Genomic DNA, 25,281 nt, shown 5'->3' with positions numbered 1-25,281 from the left:
CTGGGCCCCCCGCGCACGCCCCACCCCCGCACACCTGCAAAGCCACCAGCCACGATCCGACGTTTCTAGGACGCGCACGCGCGCTCCCGCGGGCACTGACAGTTCATCAGCGTTGCTGCTCTCATACGCTTGGCAAGCACAGAACTGAGACCCTGGGAGTGGGCATTTGGGGGTCACTGCGGGGCCTCAGGGACCAGGCGCCCACCTCTCTATCTCCTCCCACGGAGTCACCACCTTCAGGCATCTCCCTGATAATGGGGACCACTGAAACCCACTGGGGCTCCCACTCAGTATGGGGACCAAGTACACTCTGTCCCCATGTCCTGCGCTCGCTCAGCTGTTTCCTGTGACAGCTTTGCCACGGGTGGTAGCTGGCTTGGCTTGAGGGGATGGGTAATTACCACTACTCCCTAGGGGTCGTCGTTCTTGGCCCGGGGCTGCTTCCTCCAGGTAGGGGGCAGGAAACCATGCTGTCTGCTGGTCTTCGTTTTCCACCAGCCACCAGCCTGTGCGCAAGAGGTGGATGGAGGTTCAGACCCCCCAAGCCCGCTCGGGTCCTGGGGGCAGAGGGGCGAGCTCTCTCACTTCTGCCCAGCCCCACCTGAGGGATGTCGCAGCAGCACGTCTAGGATCTCCTGGGCCCGTGCGTGGAAAGGTCGGCCCCGCGTGTCCTGGGTGCTGAAGGGTTGCAGGCAGCGTAGGCTCTGAGCCTTCAGGTCTCGGATGGCAAGGTTGTCCATGGGGCGAGGTGGGGGCTCTTCAGGAGCGGGCAGGATCACCAGACTGGGAAGAGGGGCGGGCGGGAAGTGTGGTGAGGGCCTGCCACCCCTCCCCAGTCCACCCAGGCTTCGTCCCTACCCCATCCTCCAAGTACATTTGTGGGCAGGGAGTTTGGGACGAGTCAGGCACCTGCCGGGGGGCAGCGCAGGTTCCAGGTCCAGGGGGTGCGGTGCAAAGAAGCCGGTGAGCGCGGGGCTCCGGGACACACGCGCCGCCACAGCCAGTAGCATCTGAGAATAGGTCTCCAGCAGCCGCAGGCGCGTCAGGCCACGGGCCATGCGCCCCCTGCGCACCAACAGCGATGTGTCTGCAGGCACGACAGGAACGGACCGTGGGAACCGGCCACGGGGTTCTCTCCACAAGGCCACTGGCGCCCCTGCCCCTCCTGGGATCCCTCCCCGCCTCCCTAACGGCCTCACCGGAAAGCTTGGGGAGAACGCGGTCGGATCTCCGCAGCAGGCCCGCCTCTACCGGGAAGGTCTCCTTGAGGGTCTTCTAAGGGAGAACCGGCGAATTGGTTTGAGAGTCCACTGGTTCTCTTGGGAGGGTGAGGGTTCCTTGCCAGGAGGGGGGTCTTAGGAGCTGGACGCCCTCTCGGGCACAAGGGCAAATGCCCAGGCGGGAGCCATTGGTGGGTCGGGCAGCAGGGGCAGTCGGGTTCGCCCCAAGCTCACTCACCTGGAGCGTCTTGAACTCATCCCAGCTCCTGCGCACAAAGGTGTCGCTGTCGTCCGACCAGCGCACAGAGAAGGCAAACGTCTGTTGGGAGAAAGATTGGGGCGCCTTGGAGAGGCTGGGCCAGGAATTCCTTCCTTCTTCCTTGGGGCTGGCAGGGACCCCGCCCGGTCATACCTGAAGCCTTGCTGTCTGCACTAGGGCTGCTGCGTACACTGACACCGGGTACCGGGAGGCTGCCATCGCTGTGCCTCACGGGTCACGGTCCTGGGCTTCTGGAGCTGGCAAGGTGTGGCCAAGGGTCCCACTGCGTCCTGGCTCAACCTGGCGGGAGGAGGGGGGGTTCCCGGGCACCCAGAAGACTGATTGGAATTCCCCAGGAACGCCCCAGAAGCTCTGGGTAGAGGGACGGGAACACAGGGCTTGAGAGGTGGAAGGGGGGTGGGGCAGAGAGGCGGTGGAGGGTGGGGACTGAGGCCAAGTGTCCCTCACGCAGAAGTCTGGCCCATGGGGAGGAGGAGGAAAAGGAAGAGCCATCAAAGTGCCGCGGGGCTTGGCCTACCTCTCCGGGCTCTCCCACACCCGATGCGGTGCCTCCTCCAGGGCGTGCCTCATGGCTCTGTCTTGGAACTCACCTGGGAAGCTGACTGCTGTTGTCATCAGGAACCAAGGACCCAGTGCTAAAAGCTTCATGTACTTTATTTGGCTTAATACTCACATTGGAGGAAAAGTCTCTTAATGTTTCCAAGTCCCAGAGGAAGAAATTTGTATTAAACGGATAATGTCAGTTTTTCTGGATGTGTTGGGGAGGGGTGGACCTCATAGGCTCACCCCAGAGGTTCCCCTGTGGTGGGGAGACTTGGGCAGGACAAAGAGGGTCCCTCTGCAGTCACTGGCACTTGGGGGAGGTGGCTAGGACAGTTTTAGGAGAGCTGCCTCTGAATTCGTGATTTATCACAATTTACTGCAAACACAGCCTCTAAGGTCAGGAGTCACCATTCCCCCACTAACTGGGGTGAAGAGGGGTTAGACCCTAGAATTCCCCAACAGGGTGCGCTCAGGTGCCCCACATTCTTGGCCTGCTTTCTCATAGGGAAGACTTCCAGAGCTCCATCCAACCCTGGTATATATGGGCTCTTCCTGCTGCTTGGGCCACCAGCTCTGTGTTGGGACTCCTACCCTAAGCTGTCCATGGAGGGCACCCCTCCCAGAAATCACCCTAGCCTTGACAAAGGGCCTTTGTGCATCTGTCCAAACAGCAGCCTTCAAACCTTCCCTGGTCTTGGCCCAGGCAACGAACACCTGCTGACATAGGCCTGAATTGCAGAGTGCCTTCAGCCCAGCCATCACGCCCTCCCTGGCATCAGTGCAGGCTGTGCTCAGGTCCCAGCTGGCCTGGCAGGGTCCAGGGTGGGGCAGACACTTCTCCCCTGGAGGACAAGGAGAAAAACTGGGAGAGGGCCTGTTTATTCACAGCTAGGGACCTCCTAGAAGGTTACTGAGGCCCCCTCCCTGCCCCAACTGACAGCCCCTGCAACCTTGGCTCCTTTCCATTCTCTCTCTCCATAGACCCCAGGCTCATCTATCCCTTGGACACCTGCCTTCCCCCGTCCCACCCTGTGCCCGTGCTCCTCATTAGCTACTATGAAATCCACCCTCCAGAGGAATCTTCGCAAAACACAAAGGGGATCAGGTTGGGGTAGCCCCGACCCAAATTGTCCAGCACCTTCCTATGGTCCTTAAATTCCCAGCTCCCATGGCAGCTAACGAGGTCCTCGGTGTGCTCCTGCCCACCTTTGATCTCCTCTCACCACCTTCCCCAAGTCCTGTCCCACTGGCCTTTCTGCCCATGCCCACCTCCAGCCTTGGCCTTGACTGGCCTCCTCAGCTGACTCCTCATCCTTCAAGCCTTTGCCTAAGTGTCACCTCCTCGAGGAGGCCTCCCGGATTTACCACAGGATTTACCACGCCCTGTTTACGGTCCCCACCAGTTTGTTTTGTTTTATTTTTACTATTTCCTTCTTGACCACTGGACAGTGAGCAGAGGGAGGAGGTCAGGAACGGTCTTGTGCCCCGCCCTGCCCAGCACCTGGACCAGTACTTGGAACAGACTAGACACTACACAAATATTTGCAGGATGAATGAATGAACGTATAGAAAATGAGGCCATTTCCGACGTGGATATAACCCCTTCAGGCAGGCTATGCGATCCAGGCTCCTCCGTGCCCTCAGGAGCCCAGACACCCGCCGGCGCCCGTTGCCATGGCGCGGGTCGCCGGGGCGGACCCGCGGGACCCAGGCCCTAGCGCGTGCCGCACTCTGTGAGCTCACGGCACCAGCCCGCGTTGCCATGGCGCCGCGCTGCCGGACGCTGGGCGCGCCCCAGCGGAGGGCACAGAGCCTGGCCGCGGGCACGCGGGGCAGTCAGAGCGGAGCGATGGGGGCGTCACGGGCCGGAACACGGACTTCGCCTGGGCCGCAGCCTGAGTCCACAGCGCGGCCGCGGCGTGGTTTCCACAACACGCTGCTCTTCTACTGGAGGAAGCGGGAGCGCCACCACGGACGATGCAAGGCAGGCTCGGGACGCGGATCGAGGCCCAGGGGCGCGGCCAGGACCCGGGCTTCCAGCCCCGCGCCCGCGCCCGCGCCGGTCCGGACCCGGGCCTCCGCCTCTTCGGCCTCTCGGGCGCGCGCCGCGGGCCAGAGCCCCACCCCTCCNCCCGCGGCGCGCGCGACCGGCTCCTGTGGCCGCGCCCTGGCGGCGGCGCGCGCGCTGGCCTGGAGACCGACTTGGAAGCCCATCTGGAGGCCGAGCTGGCCCGGCAGGCATTGCGCGGGCAATATGGCGGCGCCCGGGGAGAGGGGCCGCTTCAGCGGCGGGAGCCTCTTCTCCTTCCTGCCCGGCGGCGCGCGCTCAGAGGTGATGGACGACCTAGTGACGGACGCGCGCGGCCGGGGCGCGGGGCGGAGAGATGGCACCGCCTCGGCCCCCACGCCAGCCCCGGCGCCGACCTCCGATCCTCAGGTCGCCGAGGACATCTCCGGGAGGCGGCCCTGCCGGGCCTGCGTGGACTTCAAGACGTGGATGCGGACGCAGCAGAAGGTGCAGATGCCCGGGGCCGCCACCTCCCCTGGTCCCGGCCCCCGCGCCTTGTTCCCAGATGTCCGCGCCGACCTCCCGAGGTCCAAGCCGAGAGGTCCCCCTAGGATGGGCTGTCCCTAAACCTTGCCCCCAAGGGAGGCCTGGCTTTAGGGTTTCAGCCCCTCGTGTGCCAGAACGGCGGCTGCAGGGCCTCTGTCTCGAGTCGGGGTGGGGCGGGGGAAAACGGGAGCTCTGCGGGCTTCCGGTCCGGGGAGACGAACTGACCCTTGGCCGGCCTCCTTCCGCAGCGGGACAGCAAGTTTAGGGAAGATTGTCCTCAGGATCGCGAGGAGCTGGGCCGCCACAGCTGGGCTGTCCTCCATACGCTGGCCGCCTACTACCCCGATCTGCCCACCCCAGAACAGCAGCAAGACATGGCCCAGTTCATACATTTATTTTCCAAGTTTTATCCGTGTGAGGAGTGTGCTGAAGATATAAGGAACAGGTAAGTGTGCATCATCCGTAGGCGGCAGAGCAGCCCTCCTGGAGCCAGGGCCTGGGGCCCCCCTGGTTGATGTCATAAAGGGGAGTCTGGAGGAGCGGGTGCAGAGGTGGGTGGCAGAGGGTTGCCCAGAGCCGGGACCAACAGTGGGCATTGGATCAACTAAGCCATCTCCTTTCCTCTCAGAGGCCAAGCTGCCTGGGGCTGCTGCCCTAACCCGGCCAGGCTTCCTTTACTTAGTACTCCTGGAGGCTCGGGCAGGTTAATCCACTTTGCCTGACTTCTGGAGCAGGACTGCTGATTTTAAGGCCTTGAGAACCCACTGCTTTTGCTTCCAGGAGCCACCTTTTCCTCACCGGGGAGCCCAAGACCTGTTGTTTGGCACGTATAAGTGTTTCTTCGCTGAATGTGGGGGCCAGGGCAGCCCTTGCCATTTGAAGCCTGGGCAGTTAGAACAGCTCTTTTGCTAGGCTGAGGCCCCAGGGCTCCAGGTGCTGGAAACAGGTTTGGTTTTCAGTTTTGTCTTTGTGCTGGCCCCACCCCTTCCACACAGTGCCTGGGGCCAGGGATGCTGGAGTGAGGCTTCCTGATTGTTACGAGGTTGTAAAGTTGCATGATTTGTGCCTTAAGTCGAGCTTTGAGAGCTTTGAGTTCTCGTCAAGGTTTGCCCAGCTCCCCAGGTAAGGTCTGAGCAGGCTAGGAGTGTGCCACTGTTGGGCAGTGCAGTCCTGTTCTGGGAATGCCTGTGTCTCAGAGCACAAGGCCACTCCTGGGAGTAGCTGACAGCAATGCCCCAGCTCTCCTGCCTGGATGGAGCAGGCAAGGAGCCGGTGGGGCAGGGGCAGTGGGACCACTGCCTGTCCCCATCTTCCACCTGCTTCCCCCACACAGGATATGCAGGAACCAGCCAGACACACGCACTCGGGCATGCTTAACCCAGTGGTTGTGCCGCCTGCACAATGAAGTGAACCGCAAGCTGGGCAAACCGGACTTCGACTGCTCGCAGGTGGACGAGCGCTGGCGCGATGGCTGGAAGGATGGCTCCTGTGACTAGATGGTGGCCGGCAGAGCTGTGGGACAGTAGCCAGGGCCTCCGGGCAGCCTGGCCAGAGGGCGACGGGGCACTCATTAAAGCGCATCAGAGCCAGAGCCTGTTGTATGTCAGTTGGATGGTCCCCAGACACTGCGCAGGGGGCCCTTTCCCTCTTAGGTTGGAGGAAAAGCAGAGGTGCCTGCTGCAAGCACCCCAATGGCGGCTCCTCAGCCAGGGCCCCGTGGGCTGCAGGTGAAGGAGGCAGGAGCATCCCAGGCCGTGCCTTCCATTCAGGATGTGGCCTGCTAACCCCACATCCTGACTTGCCTGAGCGGGAAGGTGACAGGCCCGCCTGGGCTCCCTGTCCTGCTCCTTGAGGGCGAGGCCATTGTCTCCCAACCCTGTAGCCAGGGACAGTTGCAGTGTCTGCAGCTCCAGAGGCTGTGTGCTGTTTGTGATTCAGAAACGAGGCCCCGGGGGCTGAGCTCTCCCCCGGCTCAGTGCCTACAAGGAAAGCACTAGTAGGCTGGTTCTCTGAGGGTCCACCAGCACTGCCGCCTGCCTCCTGTCCAGCACGTACCTGTACCAGGCCTGTCAAGAGGCTTTGTGGGGCCAGCATTCTCGGAGCTCGAGACCAAAATAAAATGGTAGAGAAGTGACTGAGGGCCTGGCTTTGGTGTGTTTTGTGCTGGGACTTGTGGTGATGGACAGGGCTTGCCCTCCTTCTGTCCTTGCTTGCTTCCATCCAGGCTCTGCTCCATAGGAGGAGGGCAGGGTCCGAGGGCAGGAGCAGCCTGGGAAGCCCCAGGAACAGCAAGGAAGCTGAGTGCTGGAGCTGAGGGAGGGTCAGAGGTGAGTGCGAGGTCGGATGGCATGAAGTCTTCACAACCCCAGCAAGGACTTTGTTTTAACACCCACCTTCCGTGACAGGAAGGTCTTGGAAGATTTGGAGCTGAGGAATGGCAAGATGACTTGTGAAAGGTTCGTCTGGCTGCTGAGCTAGGATGAGGCACATATGGGTGGGAGCGGGGAGGGCAGGCACCCCTGTGGCAGCTGAACGCAGAACTTGCCCGGGGCGGGGCAGAGCAGATCGATAAGCCGAGAGAAGGGAGCCAGCGTTGAATGGGGGCTCGGGCGCTAGCAGCTGGGAGCACGAAGTGGCGCTCAGTACCATGCTCTGGAGGACACTGTAGGTGGGGAGGCCTAGGGGTGAGCTGCATGTAGCTTTTGGGCCTTGCCAGGTCTGCTCGGCCACACCTGCTCCCAGGCTTGGCTCCCAGCTGGAATGGCCCCCAACAGTGTGCCCATCCCTGCGGTCATCGTGCACCGGTCATCTCTCTCCCCGTGGCGTCTTAGCCTCTCCCTTCAGCATGGCTTTCTCGGCACCCTCAACCAGCGGGCGCCACCAGGGGCTCTGGCTTCAGCAGGGCCTCCCCAGAGAGGACAGCGAGGCAAAGAAATTGGAGGCAGGGAGCAGTCAGCAGAGAAATTGTTCATCTTTCCTTCCATCGAGGGACTGTTCCCAATATGTGGCTTACTTCTGGCCTCTCCCAAGCCACCTGCTGGTCAGAGAACCAGCCAGCTTCTCCAGGGAAGCCGTGCTTGGCTCAGGAACACAGCTCCTGGATGTGCTCTCCCTCCTGTCCTGCCTCACTTCCCTTTTCCCCTAACTCTGGCTTCCTGGAGTTTTCACCCCCAACCCAGGCTAAGACAAGTGGGGCTGCAGTTCGAGGGGAGGTTCTGGCTCGAGCCGTCGGCACACAGACCAAGGGACTGGGCAGAGAGGGAGGAGAAAAGCCCCAGGATCACACCCTAGGGCTCCCAAGGTTCAGAGGTTACAGGAACTCACGGGGTGGACAAGAGGAGAGAACCCCAAAAGGACGATGAGAAAGGGCTGACAGGATAGGGGCGTGAGGAGAAGGTGACACCTGGAAGCATTTCCAGGAGGGTGGGGGTGTCTGAATCGCCCTTGGACTAAAGGGGGCAACCACAGGGGGAAGTAGCTGCTGTTCACGACAGACCAGGGGCTGTCGCCACAGATGCGGGTGACGGACTAGATGCACAGCGTCGGGGACTTGCAGTAGGACTCCTGGGTGGCACTTCTGGGCGCACCTGCCCTGGGGCGGGTTCCACAGGGGGCGAGCCAGGAGTCCCCTCCCGTCCACGGGGCCAGCACAGCAAGGGACCCTTTAAGTCCCAGCTCCTGACTTCCTGATGTGATGGGAAAAGTCAGCCAGCTGTCTGTGTGTGGCGTGAGAACGGCGGCTACCTTCCACGGGGTGTGGCGAGGCGCCTGGCACCGCACACGCTCAACAAATGGGAACTTTTCTTTCAGTGCCCTAGACAGAAAGAGCACTCATCCAGGCGCCGCCAGGCTGGCCAGGAAGGAGCGTGAGGAAGGGACCCTGTCTAACTTGGGCTGGGGGATCTGCGGAAGAGACTCAGCAGGGGCCCCCAGCTTGGCCAAATGCTGCCCATCTCTCACGCTTCTTCCCACGCCTCAGCCCCAAACTGAACATGCCAGCCACAAGTCAGCCGGGGAGACCCAGGAGTGTGACGGTCTCGGCGAGCACCCTCGGAATGAAAACATCCACGCACAAGAAAGGGGGGCAGAAGTGACCCGACTCCCACTCATGCTGGTCTGTGGGCTCTGCCCTCCTGGGCGAGTGCCCCTGGGGCACAGAGGCCTTCTCCCTCCCTGTCAGGGAGGCTAGAACCCTCTTGAGGAGAAGCGAGGGTGCAGCTGGGGGGGGGGGTCATAGGAAAAGGCCCAGGAACTGATCTCTGGTCTAAGTGGAACCAGGTTCAGGGAGTCGGGTTCCCCTTCCCTGAGGGCGGGAAGGCGGAGCTCCAGCCACTGAGAAGACTCTGGAGCCCTTGGGCCTCAGCTACCCCTCTACTCACGAAAGGCCCCAACTTGGTGGCGTGGGGTCAGGTTTGTCTGTCCCTTCGCGTGGCTGCAGCAAAGGCTGACTCCTGACTTCATCCGTGAGGGGCGGTGGTGGACTCAGTCCCCAGCCCCCCAGCCCCTGCCCCTTTGGGGGCCTGGGGGGTGCTCTCCCATCTCAGACCCGGGTCTAGCAGGTGAAGGTGGGGGAAGTGTGGGCGGGGCGGCCNGGGCCGACCGGACGGACAGACAGACAGAAGGCGCCGGGGGCGCGCGTCCCTCCTGGACTGGCCATGGAGGGAGCCTCGTTCGGCGCGGGCCGCGCGGGGGCCGCCCTGGACCCCGTGAGATTCGCGCGGCGGCCCCAGACCCTACTGCGGCTGGCGTCCTGGGTGAGTGGCCCCGGTCTCGGCCCCTGCCCCGGTGCCGGGTCCCGCCTCGCCTTGCACCCCTCGTCCCTCCCCGTTGCCCCTCGCCCCTCAACCCCATCCTCGTCCCCGCCGGCCCCTCCCCCGCCGGCCGCAGGTTGGGGTGACGTCACCGGGCTGGGCGCGCCCACCTGCCGGAGGGGGAGGGGCCGACGGCAACCGCCGGGGACCTTGAGAGGTCACCGACCGCCGCCCCCATCCTCCGATTCCTCCTTAGGTCTAACTCAGCCCCCTTCCTCAGCCCTCTCCCCGTTTTTCCTGTTCTCACGACCTGGAAGCGGACACGGGGGCGGGGACGGGATTGGGTTTGAGCGCTCAGCCTCAGCACGAGAAGGGGGCTATGCGAGCCGAGGGTTAATCAGGCCGCGCTTACACCTGCTTCTCCCGCACACACATCCTCCAGGTTCCTTCCAAGGGAGCTGGCCCTTTCCAGGCCCTCCAGTTGCAATTGTGTGTGTGTGTGGGGGGGTGCACTGGGATCCCTCTGGGTGGGGCAGCAAGAAGGGGCTCTGCACTGGGAGGGCTTCCTGGGGGTGGGGTGGGAGGGGCAGATTTGGGACAGCCTCGACTACTGGGGCATCCCTAGGCCAGGTGGCCTGCTCCTCCTTCCCACCTCTCCAGGCAGGAGAGATGAGAAGGTGGGGTGACGATCTCTGGGTTTTATTTAACTGGAAGCACCTGGTACTAGCTGCACCTACTGGCTGGTCTTCAAGGAGAGCCATGCCCAGGGTGGGGTGACTTTGCGCAGATTAGGAAGTAGGAACCTATGTTCTGGTACCAGCTCTGGTCCGACTTGTGGACCACTCTGGGGGGACATGTCCATGCCCTGCACCTGAGTTTCCCTCTTGACTCCATCTCAAGGAGCTGGAGAGGGAGAGGAGACATGAAGTTGAAACTAGAGGTCTTTTTTTAGAAACACAGGGCTGCTGTGAGCTAAAAGAGCTGCATCTGGTTTAAAATTACTGTGGTCCAGAGGCGCCTGGCAGGCTCAGTCTTTAGAGCATGCGACTCGGGGTTGTGAGTTCAAGCCCCACCTTGGGCATAGAGCCTACTTAAAAAAAAAAAAATAACGTTAAAATGACTATGGTCTACCACCTGCCTGCCTTCCAGCCCTTGTGGTAAGGGGATGCTGAAGTTGACCGAACCCCAGAGGTCAACAGTAACCTTTTTAAAAAATGATTTGTTTGTTTATTTGTTAGAGAGAGACGACTTGGGGGAGGACAGAGGGAGAGTGAAAATTTTGAGCAGACTCCTCGCTGAGGATGGAGCCCTACTCAGGGCCGATCCCATGACCCATGAGATCACTACCTGAACCGAAATCAAGAGTCAGACACTCACGACTGAGCCACCTGGGTGTCCCAGTAGTATTGCCTTTGATCCGCAATACTTATGATGCTAATAATCAGCCACATGGGGCTGTCATTCATTGGGTGCCCACCAAGTGCAGGATGCTGGGTGGGCAGTATTTTCTCTGGCCCCAACACTCCATGAACTGCACCTGTTCCTATATTTGGCATGTTAGGAAGCAGGGCCACACAGCTCCCAGATGCTGAGGGTGGGTTCCATGCATGCAGGGCTTGGGTGACAGCTGTGCCACTGTCACTGTGGCCTGCACTGCTCTCCCTGTGCTCTGGCCCCCCTCTTCTCCACACCTGCCTCCCACAGCGCCACCCGCTGGAGCCTAGGAATCACTGGTCCAGGTGAAGTCTCCCGTTCCTACAGTCTGGAGGGGGCCTTGCAGAGACCCTGTGGGCCCCACACAGTGCCACTAACCCAGTTTGAATGTCAGCCCCGTCCTTTTTTTTTTTTTTTTAAGATTTTGTATATTTATTTGACAGGGAGAGAGAGAGAGAGATAGCCAGCGAGAAAGGGAACAGAAGCAGGCTCCTAGCAGAGCAGGGAGCCGGATGCAGGGCTCGATCCCAGGACTTTGGGATCACGTCCTGAGCCGAAGGCAAACCCTTAATGACTGAGCCACCCAGGCGCCCTTCAACCCCGTCTTTTATCAGCCAAGTGACTTCACTAATTGAAGTCCCAATTTCCCCATCTACAAAGGGGTTAACAATGGCCCCCTTGTGGTTTGGGGAGAGGATTCTAGGAGGAATGCATGTAAAGTAGCGGTTTAAGCATAGTGCTTGGGCATAGTAGATGCTCACTAAATAGTAATGCTGTCCATAATTTCTAAATACCTGAGGGAGGTATTAAGGGAGGGGTGGGCCCTGTGCTGCCGGGGAACGTGGGGACAGGCCCGAGGGCTTGAGCAGTGCCGGCGGGTGACAGAGATAGCGGGGTAGGAAACCGCCGCAGGGCCCTGAGCGCCGCCCCCGCCCCCGCAGGTGTTCTCCATCGCCGTCTTCGGGCCCATCGTCAACGAGGGCTACGTGAACACCGACAGCGGGCCCGAGCTGCGCTGCGTCTTCAACGGGAACGCGGGCGCCTGCCGCTTCGGCGTCGCGCTCGGCCTCGGGGCTTTCCTTGCCTGCGCCGCCTTCCTGCTGCTCGACTTGCGCTTCCAGCAGATCAGCAGCGTCCGCGACCGCCGCCGCGCGGTGCTGCTGGACCTGGGCTTCTCAGGTGGGCGGGCCGGGGCCTCTGGGCTCCTCGGGGCGGAGCTTGCCCGCACGTGCGGAGGCGCGGCCCGGCGGGGGGCGGGGCCTCCGCGCCGGCCTCCCCTGACCCTCCCGCCGGCCCGCAGGTCTCTGGTCCTTCCTGTGGTTCGTGGGCTTCTGCTTCCTCACCAACCAGTGGCAGCGCACGGCGCCCGGGCCCGGCACGCTGCAGGCAGGAGACGCGGCGCGGGCCGCCATCGCCTTCAGCTTCTTCTCCATCCTCAGCTGGGTGAGTGCGGCCGGCGGGGGCCGGGCCGGGACCGGGGTGGGGCGGGGTCGGTGCTGGCTGACCCCGGGCTCCCCCTCAGGTGGCGCTCACTGTGAAGGCCCTGCAGCGGTTCCGCCTGGGCACGGACATGTCGCTCTTTGCCACCGAACAGCTGGGCGCCGGGGCGGGTCAGGCCTACCCCGGCTACCCGGTGGGCAGCGGCGTGGAGGGCACCGAGACCTACCAGAGCCCTCCCTTCACCGAGACCCTGGACACCAGCCCCAAAGGGTACCAGGTGCCTGCCTACTAGTGGCCGGCAGGCCCCCACCGGGGCTCGAAGGCTGCCCCCAAGCCAGGGTCCAGGGTTTCCTGGGACCTCCCCTCAGGTCCTCCTGGCCTAGCGCCAGGGACAGAGAGGGTGGCCACTGTGGGCCGTCTGGGGCCAAGAGAGGGTGCCTAGGCTGCCCCCCCACCCCAAGTTCCCCTGTCCCCTTAGTTGCTGACCCCAGGCCCGAGGTCCTGAGGAGGGGACAGTGCAGCCCTGGACATGTATCCTCCAGCCTCAGGTGGATCAGCCTGTGAAGCGGCCGTTCCCCTCATAAGCCAGCTAGCCCGTGTCTCGCCTGTCCACTCTGGGGTCAGGGGGTCTAGCTGCCCTCCGTAGCTAGGTGCAGGGGCTGTCCCCGGGAGTGTGGGCACTGCTCCCATCCCATGTCCCTAGGGGTAGTAACAGTCCCTGCTCCTGTTGGGGTGGTTCACCCTGTGGGGCTGTGGCACTCCGTCTGGAGACTCCATCCGTTTGCTCTCACGGGCTCGCTGGAGCAGCCTGGTCCTGTTGATGTTGTGATTGTGGTCAAGCCTTCGGGCTTCACCTCGTAGTTCCCCGCAAGCAGCCCCACTGTCTGTGGCCCCTGCCCCTACCTGCCTTGGCCCAGGAGACTGCCCGGATGTGGGCACTTTCGGCTAGGAAGGCACAACATGGCTGGAGGCCTGGGCACCTGCCCTCTCCCACCCCTTCAGTAAGACTTTGCCCGAGGGAGGCTTGGGACACCTGGGTGCCTGGCAAGACAGGCCCCTTGCAAGGAGGGAGACCTAGAGGCTCCGTGTGCCCACCATGCCCTGGACACGGCCCGTCTGTGCAAAGCCCTTTACCCTTAGCTTCCTGGACCAGCTCCTCAGCAACCTGCCCTGCACCCCGTTTTAAGGCACAGCCCGAGGCTGGGGTCCCTCTGCGTAGCTCTACTCATGCATCGCTCAAAGCCGGCTTTTCACATTATGTCACTTCCAAGCATCTTTGCCGTGCTCCCTTCTCACAGACAGGCGCCTCGCTCTGGAATTGCGGTTGGTGACTGCCCTGTACATTGTAGCATAGACCAATCCTGTGTGGGTATTTAAGTGAACATGTTTACAATTTTTGTATATATCGATATTCCTCTCCCTCTTCTGAAAGAACACTCCGTGACTGTGTATCTTCAGTGTCCCATGTTTCACCTGCAACTTCTTTACAATAAAAAACTGTGAGTTTACCTGGCGCAGACGCTCAAAGTCACTTCTACCCCTGCCCCTTGTGGGTGCCTGAGGCTGGGATGTGCCCCCTCAGGGCCCAGAACCCAGGAAGGGGCAGCAGATGGAGGCCAGGCTGACGTCCACATTCTGGGGGTCCAAGGCCCCCACCACACATCCCGCTGGGCTGCCCCTGGGCTGCTCAGAGCTGACTCTCGGAAATGCTGGGGAGACGCCCACCTCTTCGCCTTTTTAGAACAGTGGGACGAGGAACTATTTCTTGTCGCCGCGCCGTCTTCAGCAGTTCATCAGTCTGTGGATGGGAACTTCTTTTGTGTTACTCCCACGTTCTTCAAGGATAGTTTTACTAGGAATATAAATGTGAAGGCCTGTTCCTTAGAACTTTGAAGGTATTTCTGTGTTTCTTGCAGAATTTCAGATGCGCCCTCCACTGCTTCTAAAGCGCTGTTTATCCTTAGTAGCTCTTTACTAGTCTGTGGGTGCAAACCTGGAGTCTGTAGGACTCCCACGTTCTGGAAGGACAGTTTTACTGGGGACACAAACATAGGTCAAACATGGCTGTGTCTATTCCTGGAAGGCCTGGGCAGTGCCAGACGTCCAGGATCAGGCCCCGGGCCCAGACCGGCTGCCGCTTCCTGAGAGCTGAAGCCCAGCTGCCCAGCTGTGCGCATAGGTCGCCCCCCACCCCAGCTGGCCCCGGCTGACCACCAGAGGTGGAGCCTCGGGTGGCTCTGAGTCCCCCTCACTGCAGGGTGACCTGGGAGGGCAGAGAAGCTCAGAACACCAGCTTTGTGCATTATTGCAAAATAAATTTATTTGAAGATACACAGTCTTATAAAAGGTCAGAGGCAATTTGAGATCCCAGATTCAGCTTGTCTCATACAAAGATTCAACTTCAAGTAGCAAATTTCGTGTCTGCTTTTAATCCTGAACATTCTTGAATCACGAAACAGCCAACTGTTTACACAACACGCTCAACATCTGACTCCGGCACCAGTGGCCCCACAGCTTCTGGCTCGGGGGCCGTGGTGCTGCAGCCCTCGGGCTCAGGGGGCCTAGAGGCGGCCGCTGTTGCCCCTAGCTCCGACAGCACGGGCAGGTTCCCGCGTCCCGGCCCTTCCCTCCCCTCGCACCTTCCAAAAGCATGAAAACAAACCAAGACCAGCCCACCACTGAGGCAGAGATCTTCGCCCGCTTCCCAGGAGGAAACTGGATGGACTCCTACGTGATGGTGTGCTGACAGGGCAGGGTGGGCCTTCTTGGCGACCCCGGCTGGGCTGGCCGGCAGAGGGGCCTGAGCAGGCGGCCTCACCAGGGCCTTACCGGGCTGCATGGCAGCCTGGAAGGAGGAAGAAGGAAGGAGGCTCATGGGTGTGGCAGCTCCTGCCCATGCCGGCGGGAGCTACGTGAGGATCCTGGCGATGGCTTGCAGGGAGGGGAAGTCGTTGTCCTGGGCAGCGTGCAGTGCCTGGTGGCTGCTGACGTCACCGTGCGCGAGCACCTGCTGGCAGGTGGGGCACACGCAGCAGTCCAGGCCCGCCGGCCGGGTGCTGGCCTGCCACGCGCTCTTCTTGTTTTTCTTGGCCTTGGTGCCAGGAGGCCTGTCTCGGCCCCGGAAGTGCGTGTGTGCGGACAGCAGCTCCTGCTGCTTGGCCGTGTCAGGCAGGAGCACCAGCAGCTCATTGAAAATCTTCTGGAAGTTCTCCCCGAGCAGGTCGCGGCAGCTCTTGTAATACTGGGCTGCGGAGATCACGCCCTGCCATCCAGAGGCAAACCCAGTCATGCCCAGCCCAGGCCTGAGCCCCACAGTGGCCACGCTGGCCCCCCACACCCCTGCCTGGCTGACCTGTCTGAACTCCCCCGAGTGGCTCTTGAACTTGCCGAAGCGGGCCTCGTCACTCTGCAGGAAGTCCTTGATGGACTGTATGAGCTGCAGGTTCCTCTCCCGGAAGTTCTCGGGCACCAGGTAGGCCTGTGGCGTAGGTGTCAGTCTGGGCCTGAGGGTCGGGAGGTGGGCAGCAGGTGGCACCTTAAGCCTTTGGGGTGGCCCCAGGTGAGGGCGCTCCCCAGCCTCTAGGGGCACCAGGCTAGGTGGCCCAGCCACACTTACGCTTTCGTGGTGGTGGCAGTGCTGGGGACACAGGCTGGGTGGGGGCTGGGCAGGAGGCCCGAGAAGCCGGGGGGTGGCTTGCTGACGGGGGGCACCAGGCCGGGTGGAGGCGGGGGCGGGGTGCCCTTCAGGAGCACCACAGCGTTGAAGCCTGCAGGGGGTGGCACAGCAAGACCCTGCACGTGACACGTGCTTTCCACGTGCTGCCATGGCTCCCCCTGCCGCCCAGCCCACCGAGCTCAGGCTCTGTCCACAAGCCACACCTCCACTGTACAGCAGGCCCGGGCCCCAAGGTGCCAAAAGTCAACACACACGCTAAGCTCTCTCGTGGCAATCCTGGCCTGGGGTGACTCACTCCCCCATCTCCAAGGGTGCCAAGATTGCCCCATTTTACAGGGAGGCAAGGGACATGGAATGTAAGTGGCCTGCTCACAGTCAGTGGTGCCACTAGGCTTCCCTCCCCCCTGCCCCCTGGCCCCTCCCGGATGCCCAGAAGCAGGCCGGAGCCAAACACACATACCTGGGGGAGGGGGCATCCTGGGAGGGCAGGGGACTCCGAGTGCTGGGAAGTCTTCCTGGGGTGTGGGACAGGGGAGGGGCCCCAGGGGCCGCGGGAGCCCAGGAGGTTCCTTGGGTGTGCTCCGAGCTGGGGCCGGGCCCTCTGTGTGTCCGTTGACGATGAGGGCAATGGGCCCCTCGGCTCTGCCGGCGGTCGTGGTGGGGGCCTGCCCAGCCCCAGGGGGCCCATCTTTGTCCGGGGGGAGTGGGGGGGGTGAGGCGGCACCTGCCTTCTCCGAGCCCACCTTCTTCTTCTTGCCAACCTTGGTGACTGTCTGGGTGGAGGCCAGAGCCAGCAGGGAGGATACCGCTACCGTGGTGGGCACGCTTCGCAGCTCCTGGGCAGTGAGGCCGGCACGGCCGTCCTCCTCCTCCTCCTCTGAGGGGGGCAGCCCACCCTTCTTGCTGCCCTTGCCCCCCTTCCCAGCCTTCCTGGGGGGCTGGCTGCTCCCGCCAGCGGCCTGGGCCCCCGTGCTGGGGTGCGCCACCTTCTTGCTGCTGCTACTGTTCCACGCAGAAATGAGGCTGGTGGGGGCGGTGCTGGGCTTGCAGGCAGAGGACACCAGGGCGGGGAAATCGTCCTCCTGGAAGGTGCTCCTGCCCCTGGCAGGGACAGGGTACGCCAGTGCCAGCCCCACGGGGCCCAGGGCCGTGGCAGCAGAGCACGAGGAGGAGGAGGAGGAGGACGTGGAGGCGCAGAGGCTGGGGAAATCTTCATCCTTGAGCTTCGAAGTGGGAGGTGGGAGGGTGCTGAGCCCAGGGAGGGGAGTGGCGTCAGTGGCCTGTGGGCCCCAGCCTGCCCCACACCCACCCTCCGGAGGAGCCCCCCCCCTCGCCCCAGTTCTGCACGAGTGTACCTTGGCAGCATGGTCCCTGTGGCTGGGCCAGGGGCTGGGAGGCCCTCTTGGCTTACAGGACCATTTGGCGAGGCTTCCTTGAGGCCTACGGGACACGAAAGGACCCCACAAGAGGGCTGAGCAACGTCCGGGAGGTGGGAGCAGACCCTCCAGGGTGAGCTCAGGGCTCCGTCCTGTCACTCCCAGCCACCGTGCTGGCCAGGAGCCTGCCTCTCACCTCCCAGGTGCCCGCAGGCACAGCCAGCTCACCTGCACCTTCGCCCTGAGTCCGGGGTGGGCGCCGGGGGCCTCGGGGCTCCTCGAGCCCCCGCAACCCTGCCTCCTCCTTCTTGGCCCTGCCGCCCTCCTCCCGGTCCTCACTCCTGCGTGTCTCCTGCTGCTGCTGCTGCTGCTGCTGTGCGGCCACTGAGGCCCGGATGGCAGCCGCCACTTCCCGGTCCTCTTCTTCCCTGGGAGGGGGAGGCCTTCAGGCTAGGCAAAGCCTAGGACCACAGTACTGTGGCAGGGCAAGGAGCTGGGGAGGGCCTCCCCTACCCACCCAGAGCCTGGCCACCAGGAGCTGTCCTGGGGCCTGTGGAGCCTGTGCCAGCCCACTCTTGCTGGCCAGGAGAGGGCGCTGCAGACACAGCAGGACTCCTGAGCCCAGTGGTCTCAGGCTGGGGCTCCCCGGACAGCACGTGGGCCCGGTGCTCTGGGGTCCAAGATGCCGCCATCCGGCCAGACGCTGGGGACAGCACCTGGCCTGAGCATGCGCCCGCAGCGTCAGCGTTTCATGGCACGCCTGCACTGGACCCCCGCAGCGACAGGCCCCTCTGGCCCATCCCCCCCTGCAGGGGCCTGGTATCTCTGGCTGGAACTAGAGAAAAGAGGAGGGAATGTCTGCTCACTCAGGACACTAAGCAGGCCCTGCCGCCAAGCCAAAGACACCAGATACCAGTAGGCCAAAGTCCCCTGATCCCCGCGTGCGGTCCCAACCCAGCTGCCGGCCGCTGCCACCGCCTCTGGGGTGGTGTCAGGAGAATGTCAGTGGCACGCAAATCCTCCCACCTCTTGTACCTCCAGCTTCCTCGACGGCTCTGCTGGGCTCCACGACCACTGGCCCGGCCGGTACGGCCCTGGCGATTGTACCTGTCCACCTCCTCGTAGTCCTCGCCCCCAACGACCCCTGCGGCCGGCACACAGCCTGTCACTGGCCTGGGCCAGACTGAGGCCGATGCTCCAGCTTCCCCAGCAGAGACTTCCCCACGCCCCAGCACAGGAGCCCCGAGGACCGGCTCAGACACCTCTGGAGTCTGCACCAGCCCCAAGCCTCCACTGCCTGGCTACCAGCTCAGAGCAAGAAGTGGGCAGGGAGAAGGGCCTGCCACAGCCCCAGGGCATGACCCCCACACAGCAGGCACTCCACAGTGCTCCCAACCCGAAGCCCCCGTGCCCCGCACAGCAGATGGGAGATACCAGGAGCTCCCCGTGGTGGCCGCGTGCTCAGACAGGTGTGTCCCCTGTCCCACACACACACGAGGGCTCAGACCGGGACCTGGGTGTGGGGTCTCCCGACCTCGGGGAGTGCCAGGCTGCAGCCCGAGGGAGCCCCGCTCGCTCACCCTCGTTTCGGCGCGAGTGCCGGGGTGCGTAGCTGAACTGCAGGTCAATCTGGCGGTTCTGGCGGGCCTCGGCGCGGCTCCGGCTGTGGCAGGCTGTCCTGTGGGCCTTGAGGTCAATCTCGGTGCGGAAGGCGTGGGTGAACTGCTCCGTGCTGCAGCGGCCCTCCTCACACAGGAAGTGCTTCTCCCGGAAGTGCTCGCGCAGGTAGGCGTAGTCGCTGGCGGGGCCGAGGAGTCAGCAGGAGCCCGCAGCCCCCCCACCCCCGCGCCGGGCCCGGGGCGCGCCCACCTGTAGTAGTCCTGGGCCCCGTCCGAGTCACAGAAATGGCAGAAGTAGTGGTCACGGCGAAGGTGTTTGAGCAGCTCGTCGTTGTCCAGGTAGCGCTCGTCACAGAACTTGCAGAGCGGGTGCCCTCGGTGTGACGTGTCGTCGGGGTCCCCCTGCATGCGGTGCCGCGCCAGGTCCTTGCGCGAGTACCATTTGCGCTCGTAGGTGAAGATCTGCAGGGAAGAGGGTGCTGGGCACGGGCGGGCCCCCTCCCACGGTGCCGCAACAGAGGGGCTGTCTCAGTCCCCCCCCCCCCACACAGCAGGAGCCCCTCCGTGCCTGGGCTGGGTGACGCAGGAGAGCTGGGGGGATGAGGGGGCCCAGGGGCCCAGCCCCCGCCCGTCTGTAGCCGGCTCTCCAGGGCCCCAGGCGGCCACCGCGGCCTGCGCGCACCTTGAGGTGTTTGAGGCATAGCTTGCAGCAGAAGAGCTCGTGTTGCTTCCGCATGTGCTGCTCCAGGTCCCCGAAGAGGCCGAAGGGCGGCAGCTCAGGGCACTGCGGGCACTCATGCTGAAGCAGCTGCCTGGAGAGACACCGAGGGCCGCCACCCGACCCCGCAGGCACTCAGCGTCACCGTCCGGAGCGGGGCGAGTCCCCGCGTGCGCTGGGGGAGCAGGAGCCAGGTGGACCGGCACTCCTGCCGGCGCCCGTCATCGCTCCGCCCACGGAGTCGGGGCTGCTCCCGCTGGGATGGCTGAGCTCTGTGTCAGCAGGGCACCAACACTGCGCCCGTGCCGTGGGGCCAGTCCCTCTCCTGGAAGAGGATCCCTCCTGAGACAACTTCATCCCTTTATGGGGTTTTCCTGCCACGGGCTAAGAGCTCAACTCCCAGGAGCTCGAGTGCGCCTCCCAGAGCCCCAGAAAGCAGGCACTGTGCGCTACACCAGAGTGCTTTCCCTGAGTTCACCCCCTGCCCCTGCCTCCAGCGCCACCGCAGGGGGTGCTAGGAGCATCCCTGTTACAGGACACGGAGCTTGGGCCCTGACATCTGTGCCCCAGGGCTGGGAAAAGCATAGGAGGGCACGGGGACATGCCCATCCCCAGGGTAGGGCTGGCCACAGGCCCTCGGAGTCCCAGGCTGAGGATCCCTCTCACCTGTACAAGGCAAAAACTTTTCCATCGGCAAAGTAGATGTCATATTTCTTCTCGTACTGCAGCTGCTGAAGGGGAATTGTGGCAAAGGCAGGAAGCTTCTTCCCGAAGACCACCTGGAACCAAGTGAGGGGGCTGGTGAGCAGGACCATGGACACCCAGTGGAGGACACTGTCAGGCTGAGAAGAGGGAGGCACTCAGCCCCTGGTGGGAAGGCCGATGCCGGCCCCACAGGCAGCAGTCTCTGCTGTCCTGGGCTGCCTAGGCCCCTCTCACCTGCAGCCCGCAGGCATGGCGTGTTCTGCAAGGAGACACAACGCCCAGCCTTGCCACCAGGGGGCAGCAGGCTCCCCACTCGTCCAGAGCCACACCAAACCCCGTGTGAGGAACGGAGGTCACCCCAGAGGAAGAGAGGTCAGCAGTGACCCCTGGGAGCAGCAACAGGGACGACACGGCCAGGCAAACCATGCCTTATGACATGAGTATTGAGCACAGGGCAGAGAAGGGAGAGATGCCGTCCAAGCAGCAGCTATGGAAACGCCACCAGGACAAGCCAGGTGACCATGCATCAAGGCCTAGCCACCCTCTATCAACCCGTGAGGCCACAGGGGAGGGATTCTCCCACAGGCCTCGACCACAGCCCCTGGTCGCCTCAGTTGGGGCATGCTGGGCAGGGCCTGGGTGCAGACACCTGTGCAGCCTGGCTGTTTCCCAGGGGGTCTCGGGCACGCTCAGGTACAGCCTGCAGGGCTGCCCCTCCGCAGACCCCTGTCCCAGTGCCCCCAGGACCCTCTTGCAGGCTTAGGTCTCCCCTCTGCGCCAACAAGGGCACTGCTCCCTCCAGGGCTCCCTCCTCTCTGACCCCCACCCCCCATGCATGGACCAAGACCACACCTTTGGTCTCTTCCTCTCCACTACGGTCATCCATGTCCTGTGTCGTGTCCTGTCCCCCCCACCCTTTCTGGGCCTGGTTGCTCGCCTCAGCTCAGAGTCCTCATGTTGGGAAAGGTCATGTCAAGGTCATCCCTGCTCTGTTTAGGCTCAGCTAGGCTCAGCAGGGAGGATGTGTGGGATCACAATGGCCGTGCACTTGGGAAAACTGAGGACTAGCTGGGGACAACGGGTGGTCACCCTGCCCCCAGCAGCACGATAGTGAAGACTGGTTCCCCGGGGGCCTGGGGGAGAAGCTGGGGAGCTCAGTCTCCACTTGTGTGACACACTGTGGGAAGAGCAAGCTGACCCCAAGTTCCCCACGGAAGGCATCAGGGTCCAGCCGCACCCATTCTGGTGGACGGAGGAGGGTTAGCAATGCCCCAGCAGGCCTTTCTTCCCCTTGTCATCATGTGGCTACCCGCCCCGCCCCGCCCCCGCCCCATGTGGAGTTCAGCGGGGTGCTTCCCTGCAGCTAAGCTCCCATGGCTCCCCCCGCCACCGCCGGTTGCCTTCCCAGACCCCTGGGCCTCACGCTGGCCTCTTCCCACAGCACCTGCCCTTCTAGGACAAGCCCACACCCAGCCCTGCCCCCCACCACTCACAAGGGTGCCTTCCCAGCCCTGCCCCCAGTTCCTCCTGCCTCTTGCCGGAGGACCAGCGCCTGCAGGCAGTGCTGCGAGCCAGGCAGAACGCTGCTGGCTGGCCACAGATGGCAAGGTCTGCCGTGGAACCAACTGCCGGGACTCAGGGCCCTAGTTACACTGAGGCAACAGAGGCAGCATCCTCCCGTGAGGCGGCCAGACAAGCAGCCCGCGAGGAAACTGGCTGCCAAAAAGCACCCAAGTCCAGTGGACTCAGCAGAGAACAACGTCCTTCCCCAGAGGAAAGCCAAACCAAGATGCCACTGTCTCCCCCAGCACCTTCCGCTCAGAGATCTGCTCAGGTCCACCTTGGGGGGGGGGTCTTCCTGCTGGCACCCCCACTGTGGACAGAGGCAGGGTGCGGTTCTCAGGATGGACTGCCGTGCTGCATGGGAGGGGGCTGGGCGGTTCTGCGCCTCCCGATCAGTCTGATGGGGCAGCCAATGCCGGGCACACCTGGGCTAAGGCAGGAGAGGGGAGACACTGGGTTGGCTCCGAAAGGGATGGGGACTACAGGAAGAGGTTGAGGAAAGGGATGTGGCCATGGAACACGAGTTCAAGACTGGGTTTGTCTGACAATGAGGGTGAGCAGGTTTAGAGCTGGGGGCAGGAATGGCGAAATCCTAAGGGCCCCTCCTAGACAGGCTGTAAGACCAGGATTGGGGTCAGGCGTCAGCACCAGTGATGGGTACACAACAGGACGGCAGTGCAGCTTGGTGTGGCCAGCGTCCCTGCCCCCAGCAGAGGGCAGGACGAATGGCGAAACCAAGTCACTAGACAAGGACCAGGGCATGGTGGCCCAACCAGGGATGTGGAGGAACCCAACAGGGATTCAACCAGCAAGGCCCGAGACCGACCCACCCTGGTGATTGCCCTGATGGGAGAGGGTCATGGATCTGAGGACAGAGGTACAGGCCAGGCCTAGACACTTGAGAATGGACCATCCTGGGTAGCCCCTGGATTGGCGAGGCAGTTGATGTCCAAGGGGGAAAGGGCACTTGGGTGGGCCCCAGGATGGCTGGGCCAGTCCCTGAAGAGAGGGAGAGGGAGAGGGGATGCTTGGACCTCTGCAGGGGTGGGTGTGTGTTCCTGCCTGGGGCTTTGTGGCTCCCCACTCCCAGTATGCAGTGGGCACTTCCTGGGAGTGAGTGGAAGAGGGGACAGATGCTGCCAGCAGTGACCCCTGGCAAGAGTGAGGGCCCCACCTAGAAAGTACAGGCCCCAGAGGAGCCCAGGTGGACCAGGCTGGTGGGGAGGGGCCCTGACACCAGAAAAGCAAGGGTGGTCAGCAGGTCCTGGCTCCTGACCTTCCATGGGCCGCCCCCCCGCCCAAGTCTTGCTGTGAAATGGAAGGGAGGCCGCACGGCTCAGACACACCCCACTCTGCACAGAAGCCCCATCAAGCCTCTTTGACAAAAACGGGCATTGGGGCAAGGTGGAGAGCAAGACCGGACTCATCTGTCAGAAGAAAATGGACCATGGGAAAGGTGAGATCAGGGAGGAAGGGGGGTGCTGATGTCGGTCTGGACTGGGAGCCCGCCTGGCCTCCACCCTGAGCACCTGCTGGGCAATCTAGCTTGATCTGGCTCCTGCCTGACCGGCAGCTGCAGGGCTGCTCTGGTCTGCTCTTTATAACGCCTGACTCACGGCGAGCACAGGGAAGCCCTGAGTCGAGGTGCAGGCCTGTTCCGCACAGCTTCTTGTCAAGCTTTCCTCATGGTTTTTACAAAGACTTAGTTCCACAAGGGAGGAGAGAGCAGAGGCAGCTCCTGGGGGTAGCTGTGGGATTCCTGAGTGGGCATGGGACATTCAGAGGATGGTGCAGGACTCAGCCAGGGAACAGGGAGGGCTAGGGTGGAGCTGCAAGTTCAAGAGTGGGAGGGAAGCAAGATGAATGGAGAGGATCGTCACCTCCCAAAGTTCCCAGGACACCCTCCTGCTGCCCAGTAATTCAGGGCAAGCCCAAGAGGCAGGCCAGAATCCGCCAGAGGCACCCAGTGCCAAAGCATGCCCCCGGGGGAGCCTGCTGACAGCTCGTGTGAACAGCCCCTTGCCACAGAGCAGCCGGAGAGTGTGGGACCCACAAGGAGCGAGGCCAGATGCTGGCAACAGCAGCCACACAGGTGTGTGCTCACTTCCCCCGCCTTCCTGGAAGGCGACTACAGGTGCTGGGAAACCGGGCCCTTCAAGAGTGACCTCATGCCATGCAAGACTGGCCTGCATGGCAGCCTCCGACAGAGCTGGGAGGCACTCACTAAGCCACAGGCCCAAGGTTTTCCCGACGATTCCCGCACCCCAGCTCTCCCCTGTCCATCTCTGTCCACCCTATGACAGACTAACGGTGTCTCCAAATGTAAAAAGAGCAGGAAGTAGGTCCTCATGGAGAGCTTATGGAATTACAGCATTGCCTTGGCTCTCCTGACATAAATGTCTACCTAAAAAAAAAGAAAAGAAAAGAAAAACAACACAACTAAAGAAACCTACTCATCAACAATGCCGTTTTTGCGTCACTTCTAGGAAGAAGAAAGTCAGATTCCCTGGCAGATGTCACCAGCCCAAGCTTTCCATGAACAAACCAGAGGAATTTCACAACACTGGAAGCAAACATATCTCAAAGCAAACCCAGGGAGCTCCAGCTAGGTGCTCCCAGCCAGCATCTGGCATTAGGGGGAGGGTGGGGGAAATCTCCACAGTGCCCTCTGACCCCTTCCAGGGCTTCCAAGTCTGGACAGAGTCAGGAACATCCCCACCTCCACTCTGGAGCTGACCCCCTCCGCGCCTCCCCACGTTGGAATTGACAAGGAGGAGAAAAACTTCATAACACTTTTATCCTCATCTGCCAAGAATCCTAAGGAAGCCTCAATGGTTCAGCCTTCCCCCTTTGGTGGGCAGATGTGAGTGCCACCGCCCTTCAACAGATGAACGCACCCCTCTCGGGAGAACCTTGCTGGGGTTACCCCGAGGGGCCCAAACGCACAGCTGGGCTGGAAATACCCATTTTGACCCTCTGCTTCCCGGCCAGATTGCCTCTAGAGGTGCTCCCTTGCTCAGTTCCCTCCACCCACCTCCTCTCCTCCAGTGAAGACCCCTGAGGGATAAACTCCCCAGAGCGAGCAGGTCAGGTAGCTCTTGCTCTGATCGTGCCCCTTCCTGCGGCCCGGCAGGAATTCCTGGGGCGCTGGAGGAACCGTCCCGATAGGGCCCGCTCCCTCTTCGACCCAGCGGGGCCACCTCCCGCCTGCCGGCCCCAGATGCCCCGCAGTCGGCCCCAGCGTCGGGAGCCCGCCCCGGGGGGGCCCGCCAGGCCTGTCTTTTGGGAGCCGGGGCCGCCAGGCCCGCGACCGGACACCAGGAAGGCAAAGTCCCCTTCCGGCCGCGCCCCGCGCCCGCCCCGGCGCCCCGAATGCGCGGCCCGGCCCGGCGCGGCGCACCT

The 25,281-nt window shown here is 62.7% G+C and overlaps 4 protein-coding genes across 6 annotated transcripts in view; 2 read left to right on the top strand and 2 right to left on the bottom strand.

The window, feature by feature from the left end:
- NOXO1 (NADPH oxidase organizer 1) overlaps window positions 1-2,612 on the bottom strand; it is an 11,122-nt gene extending 8,510 nt beyond the window's left edge. The window contains exons 1-7 of the mRNA XM_034669588.1: window positions 1,633-2,612; window positions 1,459-1,539; window positions 1,200-1,275; window positions 910-1,087; window positions 602-783; window positions 402-506; window positions 35-152 (exon numbers count right to left, since the gene is read on the bottom strand). Coding sequence (XP_034525479.1) covers window positions 35-152; window positions 402-506; window positions 602-783; window positions 910-1,087; window positions 1,200-1,275; window positions 1,459-1,539; window positions 1,633-1,698 — 806 coding nt within the window. The 5' untranslated portion in view covers window positions 1,699-2,612. The remainder of the gene's footprint in view (window positions 1-34; window positions 153-401; window positions 507-601; window positions 784-909; window positions 1,088-1,199; window positions 1,276-1,458; window positions 1,540-1,632) is intronic.
- Window positions 2,613-4,224: 1,612 nt separating this feature from the next.
- Window positions 4,225-6,735, top strand: GFER (growth factor, augmenter of liver regeneration). The gene is made up of 3 exons (XM_034670618.1): window positions 4,225-4,558; window positions 4,846-5,042; window positions 5,931-6,735. The coding sequence occupies exons 1-3, from the start codon at window positions 4,298-4,300 to the stop codon at window positions 6,091-6,093; spliced, it is 621 nt and encodes a 206-aa protein (XP_034526509.1). The 5' UTR covers window positions 4,225-4,297; the 3' UTR covers window positions 6,094-6,735.
- Window positions 6,736-9,184: 2,449 nt separating this feature from the next.
- On the top strand, window positions 9,185-14,360 carry SYNGR3 (synaptogyrin 3). Its single transcript, XM_034670616.1, has 4 exons — window positions 9,185-9,351; window positions 11,724-11,961; window positions 12,083-12,225; window positions 12,305-14,360. The coding sequence occupies exons 1-4, from the start codon at window positions 9,253-9,255 to the stop codon at window positions 12,512-12,514; spliced, it is 690 nt and encodes a 229-aa protein (XP_034526507.1). The 5' UTR covers window positions 9,185-9,252; the 3' UTR covers window positions 12,515-14,360.
- A 156-nt stretch (window positions 14,361-14,516) lies between these two features.
- ZNF598 (zinc finger protein 598, E3 ubiquitin ligase) lies at window positions 14,517-21,047 on the bottom strand. 3 transcript variants are annotated; one of them, XM_034670613.1, is made up of 11 exons: window positions 20,278-20,644; window positions 19,576-19,705; window positions 19,144-19,355; window positions 18,855-19,072; window positions 18,301-18,418; window positions 17,503-17,702; window positions 17,254-17,338; window positions 16,359-17,146; window positions 15,839-15,989; window positions 15,575-15,725; window positions 14,517-15,484 (listed from the first exon to the last, which is right to left on the bottom strand). In XM_034670613.1, exons 1-11 carry the CDS (start codon window positions 20,424-20,426, stop codon window positions 15,131-15,133), a joined length of 2,556 nt encoding a protein of 851 aa, XP_034526504.1. In that variant the 5' UTR covers window positions 20,427-20,644; the 3' UTR covers window positions 14,517-15,130. The 3 variants fall into 3 exon arrangements, with proteins under 3 accessions (XP_034526504.1, XP_034526505.1, XP_034526506.1); XM_034670614.1 differs by having other exon boundaries at window positions 18,310-18,418; window positions 20,278-20,642; XM_034670615.1 differs by having other exon boundaries at window positions 15,341-15,484; window positions 15,839-16,014; window positions 20,278-21,047.
- Between the last annotated feature and the right edge of the window lie 4,234 nt (window positions 21,048-25,281).

This window comes from Ailuropoda melanoleuca, chromosome 10 (genome assembly GCF_002007445.2).
Source record: "Ailuropoda melanoleuca isolate Jingjing chromosome 10, ASM200744v2, whole genome shotgun sequence".
NCBI lineage: Eukaryota > Metazoa > Chordata > Mammalia > Carnivora > Ursidae > Ailuropoda > Ailuropoda melanoleuca.
This window is presented reverse-complemented; position numbering and strand designations above follow the sequence as displayed.